We start from the raw sequence: 12,287 nt of genomic DNA, 5'->3' as shown, positions 1-12,287 counted from the left end.
CGAGCCGCAAGTCCGGGTCCTAGAAGGGCCCGGATTCACGGCTCGCCATGCTCCTGGCCTGCCTCGCCCTCCCCTGCGCTGCTGCCGCCTCTTGGCTGCTCCTCCGAGATGGGCTCAGCCTGGGCCCATCTCGGAGGAGCAGCTGCGGTGGGCGGGGAGGGGGCGGCAGCGGTGCGGTGGCCTCGCCCGCTGCAGGATTGGGCAGCTCGCCATGCTCCCCAGCGCCGTTTCCCCCTCCCCCCGCTTCCGTTTTTTTGGGGAGTGGGGGAAGAGGGTGGAAATCCTGGGGTCCCCCACCAGGGCGGGAGGGTTGGGAAGCCTATCTCAGGTCCATTCAGTAGAGACAAGATGGCCCAAAGCATCAGCCATTTATTGGAAGGAGACAGCTCCAACAACCAACCATTTTAGCTAACGTACAAAACTGGAAAGTGAAACAAGAGCTCTACTCAATAGGAACAAACGAAATCACACAGATATTAGGGAGGAGCAGACTGTTCCATTACATACATACAGTACATACATACAATAAATATACCACATCAGTGGGCCATTTCTCTTGACAGCATCATACTTAATTTACTGAAGGACATTTTTTTCTCTCCCAAACAAATGGGAAGAACACTTGCTGCCACCAGAGCAGTAAATATTTCAAGATCAGCCTGGAAAGCTTAGAAACGATTTCAGCCTAGGTGACAGGAAAATGCTAAGCACAGAGAGAGGAATTCAACCACGCCCACTGCACAAATACAACAGAAGTGCAATAAAATGAACTCCCGTTCCCATGGCATCAACTCAGATCTCAGGAGGACAGTGAAAGAAGCTCCAAGGATAAACATTGCAGTCTGGCTCCAGCAATGCTGATATAGGCAGAGGGTTTTGAGCCAGGACTGCCACAGAGGAAAAAACAGCTACAGACAAGAAATTATCCTCTTGAGATAAAGAATCCATAGTGAAAATATATTATGTATATGAAAACAGGAGCACAATTCATATTAAAAGGCTGCGTAGAATTCAAATAAAATACAATAATTTTTATTCTATTTAGTTAATCACTTAATTACTTTATAATCTGCTTTTCTCCCCAGCGGGGACCCAAAGCAACTTGCATTGTTCTCCTCTCCTCCACTGGACATCACAACAGCCTTGTGAGGCAGGTTAGGTTAAGAGAGTGCATCTGAATTAAGATCACCCAGCAGGCATCCATGGCGCAAGCAGGGATTCAAACCCAGGTCCCCTGGATACCAGTCCAACATTCTTACACCACACTGGCTCTAAAATACAGAACTGGAATGTAGCACCAAAAGTCCACCAGAATTCAAAGCAGATTTTTTTGGGGGGGGGTGGTGGTGGTGGTGGTGGTTTAATTAGGTACCTATTGCACATTTTGAGTTTATTATTGTTTTCTCTCTACACCGTCTTGAATGTTGAAGAATCTGGTTAACACGTTATTTAATCCACCAATCGAATGCATCTGTCTACTGAGCATTTAAAAAGAAACATGCTCACCTGTTTTAGGGTCAACAGAGAAATATGGCTGTCCCTGAAGAATACTGTATACTACCCGGGCACTATTTCCGTAGGTGGGATCGTCTGCATCTGTAGCTGTCACCTGAAGGACTGAGGTACCTGCAACAGTGGGAAAAATGTAATCAATATCAATGAAACTTTGGTTATGCATGCACATGTTTTAACTGGTGCAATATGTTTAAGAAAACATACAGAACAAAATGAGTTCTATTTGTACAATCCCGGATCTAGTTGTCTTGATAGTGTTTTTTTTAAACATATTGCACCAGTTAAAACATGTGCATGCATTTTGTTGCACCAGATGTTCTGTTGTAAATCCTTCTGAGGATCAACTGTGAATTTCTGCAGACATTATACATTTATGCATGATCCACACATCCTGGCATGCACTTCGTATGTGTTTCTATGTATGCAATACACATACTTTCAATAGCTTGTTTCTTTTCCCTATAAGGATAACTTGCATGCCACTTCCCAATTTCCTAGACATCTGGGAGACAACACTGAGTAGATAGTTGCATTTCATGATACAACAAATAACATTTGAACAGCCCGTCACAGGAGGAATTCCTTTAATTCCACATTGTAAGAAACTCAAAATACACCTTGAAGAAACTCAAAATACACCTGTTTAAGTTTGGGTTTTAAAACCTGAACAATCTCATGGATTACAGAGGGCTGCTGCTAAAACACAATTTGTTTCTGGTAATTTGCCATATTCTCCTTTGCCTAAGAAGTTTACTTTAAGATTCACACCTATGAACTTGGTAGTCATATTTTGTGGTTTACCAAAAAAACCCCATTTCACTGACCATCCTCTTATGCAAATGACCAGAGACATCTAAGACCAGGGCTTTTTTTGTAGCAGGAACTCCTTTGCATATTAGGCCACATATCCCGGATGTAGCCAATCCTCCAAGAGCGTACAATAGGCCCTATAAGAAAAGCCCTGTAAGCTCTTACGGGATTGGTTACACAAGAGAGGTGTGGTCTAACATGCAAAGGAATTCCTGCTACAAAAAAAGCTCTGCCTAAGATAAGCTTTCTTGATGTACATATGTACTAAAAGGCAATTTTTTTTAATTATCCCCAGTTAAGTAGCAGCCCAGGCCAGCAGTTCCCGATGTTCTTGATTCGGTGACTGACAAATCCAAATGTACTTGGTATGGAGACCCCTTCCAAGGCTGGCCCAAAATTTTGGCACCCTGGGTGAACTGTGACCTTGACATGCATCTAGCTCAGCATTCTATTTTCTACAGTGGCTAACCAATTGCTTTTGAGTGACCAACAAACATTGCACAAAGGCACAGCTGCCCCACTATGAACCCCAAGGAAGTGACATTCCAACACGCACAGCCTTTGCGTATGGAGGTGACATTCTGGCCGCCCTCGCCTTCTTTTTAACTTCTCTAATTCCCCCTCCCCCACCCCAAGATTCTAAGAAACTGATTCTAGTAACAAATGTTTTTCTTAATATGCAGTGAAGAAAAAAAATGCCAACTAGTGTATGACATGGAAGAGACTCTTTCCAGGGTCAGAACTAGGGATGTGCATTCGGCTCGGCCGAGCCATATTTACAGCCGAACCAGTGTTGATTCGGCCGCATACGGAATAGCCTGCAGCCGACTTCCATAAGCGCCCATTACACGGCAGCCGAATAGGCTCGTTGTGTAGTTACGAATAGCTATTCATAAGCAAACAGCTGTCAATTCAAAACAAAAGGTGGCAATTAGCTTCTGGAGCTTCAAAGGAGCTCCTTTGGCACCTTCCCGCCTCTGCCTTAACATCCCTGGGATCAGGGAGGGGGGAGGGGGAAGAGGAGCCCCAACAGCCAATCCAAAGCATGCATTTGTAAAATACATTGGAAATGCATGCTTTGAAGGGCTTTCTAAGGAGTCTTCACTTCCTGGCTGACTCCTCCATGCTGTGTGTAAGAGATTGCTTAAGCTGCTGCAGCTCTCTCACTCAGACTTCCCTGGAAGACAAGGTAAAACACTCTTTGGGTTCTCTTTTTTTATTTATTGTTGGTAAAAGGACTTTTTTTAAAGACTTAGAGTCCCTTTACTTATCCAGATTTGGGTGGTGGTGGGGTAGCTTATTTGGGGTTTCTGCTTGGGGAGGGGGCCTGGGGTGGGGGGGTTTGCCAATCTGCCCATATCTTAATTTAGTGAGAGGACTTTTAAAAGTGCAGTGTCCTTTTACTTCTCCTGATTTGGGTGGCTTTAATTTCTTGGGGTTAGGGTGAAGGGTTTTTTGGGGGGGAGGGGGTGGCAAAGTTCCTGTATTGTTAAAAGTTAATTTTTTACTGTTTTAAAAGTATTCAGTGTTTGATTTGTTGCTGCTGTGCTGTGTTGTGCTGCTGCTGTTACTCTTTTCTTTGGGTTCTTGGGGCGGGTGCTGTTTGGCCTAATTTCCATTGTTTAAAAGGCCACTTTTGTCCCCCTTTTCTTGTTGGTGAAAAGGCCACTTTTTTTTAACACTTGGCCTTTTGTGATTCTGCTGGTTTTGTTTTGGTTTTTTAAATTGCCTCTGGTTGGTGTGGGGGTTGGTGAGGGTGTGTGTGGGCTGGGTCACTTTCTTGTTTTTATAGAGTAGGTTGTGTGTTCTGTGGCAGGGAAGCTGGCACCTGGGTGAGAGACCCAGAACCAGCGGGCTTTTTGTGGTTTGCCAGCTCTCCCCTTGTTATTTGGGGCAGGGCTGGAGAGCTGGCATCTGTAGATTGTGTGTTCTGTGGCAGGGAAGCTGGCACCTGGGTGAGAGACCCAGAACCAGCAGGCTTTTTGTGGTTGACAAGCTCTCCCCGTGTTGTTTGGGGCAGGGCTGGAGAGCTGGCATCTGGGTTTGCTGCAAGCAGGTCTGCAGAGCAGACCTTGAGCAGATTGTGTTTTGTGTGGCAGTGAGGTTGGCAACTGGGTTTATGTTGGTGCCAGGCCTGCAGGCCCAGGGTTCATAGATTAGATAGAGGGATGTAGTGCATTTGGGGCCTATAGAGATTCTCTGGTGTGAAGTTAGGTTTGGCTTTGGGTGCCCCAGGAATTGGACCCCATGGTCCAATTTTTTTGGGACTTGGGGGGGTTGGAGGGGAGAGTCCCCTTCAGGTCTCCTGCAAATTTGGGGGCTCTCCCTCAAACCCCCTCCCCTCCAGGCGGCTTCAATTATATCCTATTTGCCATTGATTTTAATGGCCCATAGGGTATAATGATGGAATAGGGGCACCCTCTTTGGGTGCCCCTGGAATGGGATCCCCTGGCCCAATCTTTTTGGGACTTGGGGGGGTTGGAGGGGAGAGTCCCCTTCAGGTCTCCTGCAAATTTGGGGGCTCTCCCTCAAACCCCCTCCCCTCCAGGCGGCTTCAATTATATCCTATTTGCCATTGATTTTAATGGCCCATAGGGTATAATGATGGAATAGGGGCACCCTCTTTGGGTGCCCCTGGAATGGGATCCCCTGGCCCAATCTTTTTAGGACTTGGGGGGGTTGGAGGGGAGAGTCCCCTTCAGGTCCCCTGCAAATTTGGGGGCTCTCCCTCAACCCCCCCCCTCCAGGCGGCTTCAAATATACCCTATTTGCCATTGATTTCAATGGCCCATAGGGTATAATAGGGCCGTATATTCGGTAATAGCCGCGCATCTACCGTATATGCGGCTATTCCGAATACGGTATTCAGTAGTGCATGGGGAATCCGAAATTTTTTTCCCTGTGCACTTCCGAATCCGTGTAATTCCGAATTTTTTTTTTTTGCACATCCCTAGTCAGAACTTGCTTTCCATAATACAAAAACGAGCAATGGAATGGGCTTCATGGACCACTTTTGGGTCTTGACCCACTGGCTGGAAAACACTGGCCCAGAGAATACATGAACCCTGGGCACAAGTTACAGTGAACCCACATGCAATCTGTGGGCACTGCACACTTTTTCTTTGTTCCCATAACAAACAAAACAAACAACTGAAACACCCTCTTCATCATTAATAAATCATCATCATTAATACATTAATTAAAATGAGCCTCCTCTATTGCGGCCCCCCACTGGTGGAACCAACTCCCCGATGATGTTAGAGCCTTGCGGGACCTTGCCCAATTCCGCAAGGCTTGTCAAACAACACTTTTTCGAATGGCCTTCAGCTAAAGTACAAAGCTGTTTAACATCATGGTATGGAACTTAGCACCAAAACTGTTTACAAATTGTTCAATATTTAAAGTGCAATTGTTAATTTTAATTGATCTTGCTGTAATTGTTTTTAGTGTTTTATGGTTTTATTGTTTAATTGTGGATAGTTAATGTTGTTAGCCGCCCTGAGCCTGCTTGGGGGGGGGAGGGGGGATATAAATGCGAAAATAAATATAAATAAATAAACATATGTTGAGCAGGGCTGATTCAACAGTGGGTATATTTGGTTCCTGGGTTATTTTAACCATCTATATAAATATTGATTTCCAAATCTTTGCTATAACTGGACAGAACCACCACATATGTAAAAATGACCCTACTTCACTGCAGTCTCTCTCTCTCTCTCTCTCTCTCAAAAAAAGTGTATTCTCTAATTTCATTAAGTGGGCTGTCCTAACTGGGTAAAAAAATCACCTTTGGACCACCTTTAATGCATGTTCTTGTAAACTCTTGAAACTGATTTTAAAAGACATCAATGAAATATTTCTTTCCAATCTTTGTCATTAAAGCTAGCATTCAATTCTATTCCCCAATTCTCTTTAATCATATGTGTCAAGACGTCTTAGCCCAATGCCTCTCTATTTAACTCCTCGCCCTAACCATTACAATTGAAGTGCAAAGTGTGGCAAAGTAACAGCAGCTTTTGGCGGTACCCACTCCCCCCATGTCTTGGAGTCCAGGTGGTTATCTGTACTTTGTTAGCAGCTGACCTTGGCCAGTAGAAACAGCTTCAATAATAAGTTCCTCAGCAGCCTAAGACTGCAGAAAGCAAGATGAGCTAAGCAGGAATGCATTCAAGCCAAATAATACTGTTACAGCAAAACTATGGCAAGAGGGATGGATACAGAGAGGATAACTATTGACAATATGCACTGGATATTTCCCCTTATTTAATAATATCCTATATATTTTAGCAATTAATTTTCCCTCCTCTTTATTTATATTTCAGAGGGTGTATTTAAAATTTGGCTAATGGTCTGTTTATTTGATCATTAACTCCTTTTTTAAAAAGGAAACTTAAAATTCAATGCTTCAACAGCTTTTTTATCCCTTCAGGGATCCTTCCTTTAGTCCAAAGTTGACTACTGTTATCTGATAGTGTCATATTTGCATTCATTAAAGTTATCTGACTGAAAAAAAGGAGTCTCTGCATAATTTTTAACTGAACCATATTTTGGATGATACCAAATAGGAGAAATCCCTCTCTCATTTTAATAACTAGTACAGGGAAAGCTGCCTTTGGAATGCCTTGATTTGACGTCTTTCCTTGAGTCTTACCAAAGCTCATGAAGAAAGATGGCAAAGATAGTGTAGACTCTGCAATACCCCCAGTCCCCTAGATGTTTCACTAGCAGCAGCAAGGTGTTCCCCCACCTCTCAATTTAGAGGTGTGTCTGGAATGTGGCAAAAGGGTCATCCCATGTGCAAAGACTCTTTAGCAACACATTTCTCCCGGCTCTGAGTCCAGTGGATGGACAGGAGCAATATCCCCTCTAAGCTGTGGAGTTGTGTGAGCAAAAATTCTACTCTGTGAGCTACAGACATTAAAGGTGTGAGTGAGCGATATGGCTACAGCATAAATTAGTTTGCTCTGGAGCCATCCTTCCTAAGTTAAGACAAAAGTGTGTAAGCCAGAGTAGCCACACTACCTCAGCTTAGAGGAACAACTGGACAGGGGAGCCCTGTCACTGGGGTGATGGGGGTAAGGACCAGCGGAGAAAGGCTGGAAGGCTGGTTTCTGTGGGTAATTTAAAGCAGGGCTCCCCAAACCTTTTTGAACCTGTGGTCATCCTTGGTGTTCTGAATGATGTAATGAACCCCCTCCACACAAAAATAGGTTGCCACAGGAGGTGAAGCCAAACCCAAAATGTCTTTCATAGGTGGCAGAGAAAAACCCAGCACCTCTCTCCTCTCTTTGCAGAAGAATTGAAGAAGGTGAGGGAAAGCCCAGCGGGAGGAAGGCAGAAAGGGAAGGACTAAAAGAAGGAAAGACTGAAGGAAGAATTGTTTACCAGTCATTGCAGACAAGGAAAACCCTGTCATTTAAATTTGGGCAGCCAGTAATGACCCCAGACTTACAACAGTCCCCCCCCCTACCATTTTCTCCTGGCACTGTTCCACTGCTGCTGCTGAACACCCAGAAATGTCCCACAAAGTATTTAAGAAAAGTTTGTGCAGGAATATGAGAGTTGCTGGGGCTTGCTTCTACTCCAAAGGTGGTGGAAAGTACTGTCAAGTTACAACTGACTTACGACAACCTCAAAGGGTTTCAGAGGTGGCTTGCCATTGCTGGCCTCTGCATAGCGACCTTGGACTTCCTCGGTGGTCTCCCACCCAAATACTGACCAGGGCTGACCCTGTTTAGCTTCCCCAGATCTGCTAGCTTGAGCCATCCAGGTCAGGGCATTGAGTAGACCTTGGGATGTATGAATGCAGCATGATTAAGTACAGCTGAGGATTACCCACAGAGAGTGATTTAATAAGATTAAAACTGAAATGTATCTATTATTTAAAGATAACAGAAGGGGGAGAACACTTTAGATCTAACTAATATCCTTATATAGATTCAGACATCACACTCATTTTCTTTTGCTGCTTTGGGAGCCAGCCTTTCCAGGTCCTAATTATTTCACTGTGTTTTTTTTCCTCAGCCTTCCCTTCAACCTTCTCTTTGTCCAGCTGCCACTAACTGACACTGACCATCCCCAGCCTTAGAATGTCCAGATTTTCACCAGTCAGGCACCCAGCTTCCCAACCAATCACAGGCAAACCATGCAGTGACCAATTATCTTTCAGTTCCTTCCTCCTCCTCCACGCTCTCTCTCAAGGGCGTATTGCCTAGTATTTTAGCTTTTTTGTTTGATTCAGACGGGTAGCTGTGTTGGTCTGAAGTTAACAGAACAAAGTTTGAGTCCAGTGGCATGATACAGTCGGGGTGGCATGATAGAGTTGGGGTGACATGATAGAGGTTTACAAGATAATGCATGGGATGGAGAAAGTAGAGGAAGAAGTACTTTTCTCCCTTTCTCACAATACAAGAACTCGTGGGCATTCGATGAAATTGCTGAGCAGACAGGTTAAAACGGATAAAAGGAAGTACTTCTTCACCCAAAGGGTGATTAACATGTGGAATTCACTGCCACAGGAGGTGGTGGCGGCCACAAGTATAGCCACCTTCAAGAGGGGTTTAGATAAAAACATGGCGCACAGGTCCATCAGTGGCTATTAGCCACAGTGTATGTGTATATATAATTTTTTTTTGCCACTGTGTGACACAGAGTGTTGGACTGGATGGGCCGTTGGCCTGATCCAACATGGCTTCTCTTATGTTCTTAAGACCAACAAAGTTTAATTCTGGGTATAACATCTGCATGCCCATGAAAGCATATGCCCAGAATTAAACTTTGCAGGTCTTAAAGGTGCCACTGGACTCAAACTTTATTGTCTGCTATTTATCCAAAGGTCTCATCCTATCATATGCTTAGCTTCAGAACCTCACCAAGCCCATTATATGTCTACTCTCTACAGACCTATCTGGTATTAGCAGTGACAGCCCAGAGGGTGCCAGGGTGGCCACTAGTCCAGTTGTTCAGAATACTTTGAGGATTTGATCCTTGAAATCCTGAGGGCTACTGCCTGTTTGCATGACCCTGGTATTTCCTGGCTGATTAAATTTATGGTGCATCTCCTGCCAGTGCGTGAAGTGGTTAAGAGTATTGGACTAATATCTAGGAGACCCAGGTTTGAATCCCAACTCATGTCACAGAAGCACACTTAGTGGGCCAATCACACTCTCTCAGCCTAACCTATTTCACAGAGTTGTTAGAATAAAATAGAAGAAAGGAGAATGATGTAAGCTGCTTTGGGTCCCCACTTAGGAAAAAGGCATGGCACTGCAAATCATCTAGAAAGTTTTGAATTCATCGTCTCCATAGCTGGCTTGGACCTGTATAGTCCCTTATGGGACTGCACAGAAGCAATAAAGATGAACTTGATGTTCACAATGAAACTGTCTTGCAAACAGTTGGCATTGAAATCACTTGGATGTGCAATGGCCAAACATCTAGAGAGAGGATGAATAGCAATTGTGTTAATGTAGATACCCTGATGGTTTTCATCACCCATCATGTTTATAAGCTGGTGTGGAAGTGTTGACTGGGAGAGTCACTGGGCTAGCCACATATTGTGAGGTACAGATCATCATCAATTCCTTGTCTTAGAATACCCAAACCTGACATGCCATTTTTAGCTTGGCTTCCAGTCCTGAAAAACAAAATGCTCTACATTTTACAACAGCACCACAGATAAGATTAGAATTTTAATAGCCAATCCATATACAAAGGAACCTCCTCAAGAAAGTTCCCTCCATTAGCATGTCACAGCTTGGGAAGCTCCTACAAGATAATGACTCAGACCTACGCCACCTTCCTGAGTAGATATAAATTACCTGCCTATCATCTTCTCACTTTGACCCAGAGAGAACTCCTGTTTTCTGGGTTATACCTCTGAGGATACCAGTCACAGTTGCTGGCAAAACATCAGGCCTCACAATACCAAGACCACGGCCATACAGCCTGGAAAATCTACAACAACTAACGTTTTAGCTTGCTATAGATATTGAATTCCCACCAACAGAGATGGCAGATTTAGAAGAAGAAACTGTCATAACCACTATTGTCAATGTTGGACAACATGTACCTCTTATACTTTACAGCAGCCCAGGAAAATGTGCCTTGCACACAAGAAAATATCACCCACAATGCTTTTCAGGGAGACACAAACACTGGTGGACGCTTCTGGAAAAAAAAAAGAGAGAAGAGCTGTCCGCTGATCCTGACGCACTCCAGCATTCTCATCACACTTTCTTCCTTTGCTCATGTCCCAACTATACTGATTTGCCTGGTTGTGTAAGGCTTATTCATTTAAGACTAGCTGCCTCAGTGGCTCACAAAATAAAGCAACATGCATTGACCAGTGAGAATTTTAGCTTGTTTAGAACTGTTTAAATAAGCAACTGGGTCGGCTGCTTTAAAAAAAATGGCTAGACATTTAATATTTTTGATTTTTAAAGATCTGATTTCTTTATATCTTCTCTTTTACCACCACCAGCACCATCAAATATATCCTCAGCTAAGATTGGTACTTGGGAGTGATACTGCAAAGAGAGACAACAAACGTCCCCACTTCCAATAAGAGGAGGAAGAAGCGCCTACAGTATTGGACTTCTGATCTCGAAAATGACATTGATGGCTCTTCAGCTGCCTCCTTGCTAAGTAGGTAATGACAAGCAGAACAGGCAGTGAATAATGAGATAAATTAAAAGGTAGTGATGTCTTTTTAAATGAGACAGCTGCCTTGAAAAGCAGGCTGAAACTTTTCATAAGGGGATCCTTTGTTGAGGATTTGTTCTAGGCAGGATTTTCAGAGGAAGCCAACAAGGCATACCAGTGTTTATGTCTCATTTTTCATGAACTAGGATGAACAGTAAGCATTACCGTTTCCAAGTGAACAGAGCAACAGAAAAAAAACACACATTGAAAATCAGTGTTGTAAGATAATTAATAAGGAGTCTAAAGAGGGGTTTTACCCTTCCTCTGGTGAATGCCCTTACCTGCTGTCCCTTCTGAATGTATATCTTTCAAAATACTTCTGGTGCCCCTCAAAATTCTTCAGACATTTTGCCTGAGGGCCCTAAACTGGAGTGCATGGACATTCCAATGCCTGCCTGCCAATTTGTTGCTTGGTACTGCTTTGCATCTCGGTGAAAGGCAGCTATTTGAGGGATTTTGTAGGAAATGACCTGAATTGTCCAACACATTCAATCCTTCTCCACAGGGTTGGCAGGGGGTGTGGGTGTGTCAAAATGACTGATGCCCAAGTCAACTAGAAGTTTCAGTGAATCTTCAGTGCATTTCAGGTGTCAGAATGTGTTCGATCAACTGACTATTTTCTGTAGTGTTTTCATTGCGTATGACTTATGTTTTGGTTGTATCTTTGTTGTTTTGAATTATTCACATATTCATATACTTGATATATTCATGTATCTCTCTATATATAATCATATATTTACATATTCATGTATAGTAGTAAAGACTGGTGTGCATCATGGGTAAGGGGCCCAGAAGAGGGAAATGTGACCCTATGAGAATCAAGTCCACGATAGCAGATCCCCTTGTTTCCTTCTCCACTTTCTAGTAAACGCTACAGAAAGACTGAGTCAGCAGAGGTACAGCTCTTTACTGCGCTCTGCCTTCCCTGTGCCCCTAGTGGTTGCATTAGAAAAAGAATTTAAATGCATTCCATGAATGCAGCATGATGCTGCCTTCAAGGGTCCCAGAATCCCGCCCCCCCCACAACTTGTGATAGGAAAATGATTTCCTCAGCCTCATAACTTAAAAAGGGTGCACCATGGAGAGCTTTCTAAAATAAAAAATCACCTGTCAACAAGCAGTGGCAAACAGCACCAGAAAGACACAACTGCTTTCTTTTTGCTCCTCTCTTCCTTCCCTGGGCCCCTAGTGGCTGAAGTGCAGAACTCCACTTAAAAACAGCAGCAACAACAACCACCTGATGTAAGGTTTTGCTCTGA

The 12,287-nt window shown here is 43.8% G+C and overlaps 1 protein-coding gene across 2 annotated transcripts in view; it reads right to left on the bottom strand.

Annotated features, from left to right (window-relative positions):
- Positions 1–12,287, bottom strand: part of LOC132575496 (cadherin-18) — a 435,072-nt gene that overhangs the window by 209,367 nt on the left and 213,418 nt on the right. For both annotated transcript variants that reach the window (XM_060244301.1, XM_060244302.1), the window contains exon 4: positions 1,507–1,626. In XM_060244301.1, coding sequence (XP_060100284.1) covers positions 1,507–1,626 — 120 coding nt within the window. The remainder of the gene's footprint in view (positions 1–1,506; positions 1,627–12,287) is intronic.

This window comes from Heteronotia binoei, chromosome 7 (assembly GCF_032191835.1).
Source record: "Heteronotia binoei isolate CCM8104 ecotype False Entrance Well chromosome 7, APGP_CSIRO_Hbin_v1, whole genome shotgun sequence".
NCBI lineage: Eukaryota > Metazoa > Chordata > Lepidosauria > Squamata > Gekkonidae > Heteronotia > Heteronotia binoei.
The sequence above is the reverse complement of the archived record's forward strand: the minus strand, read 5'-3'. Positions and strand labels throughout refer to the sequence as shown.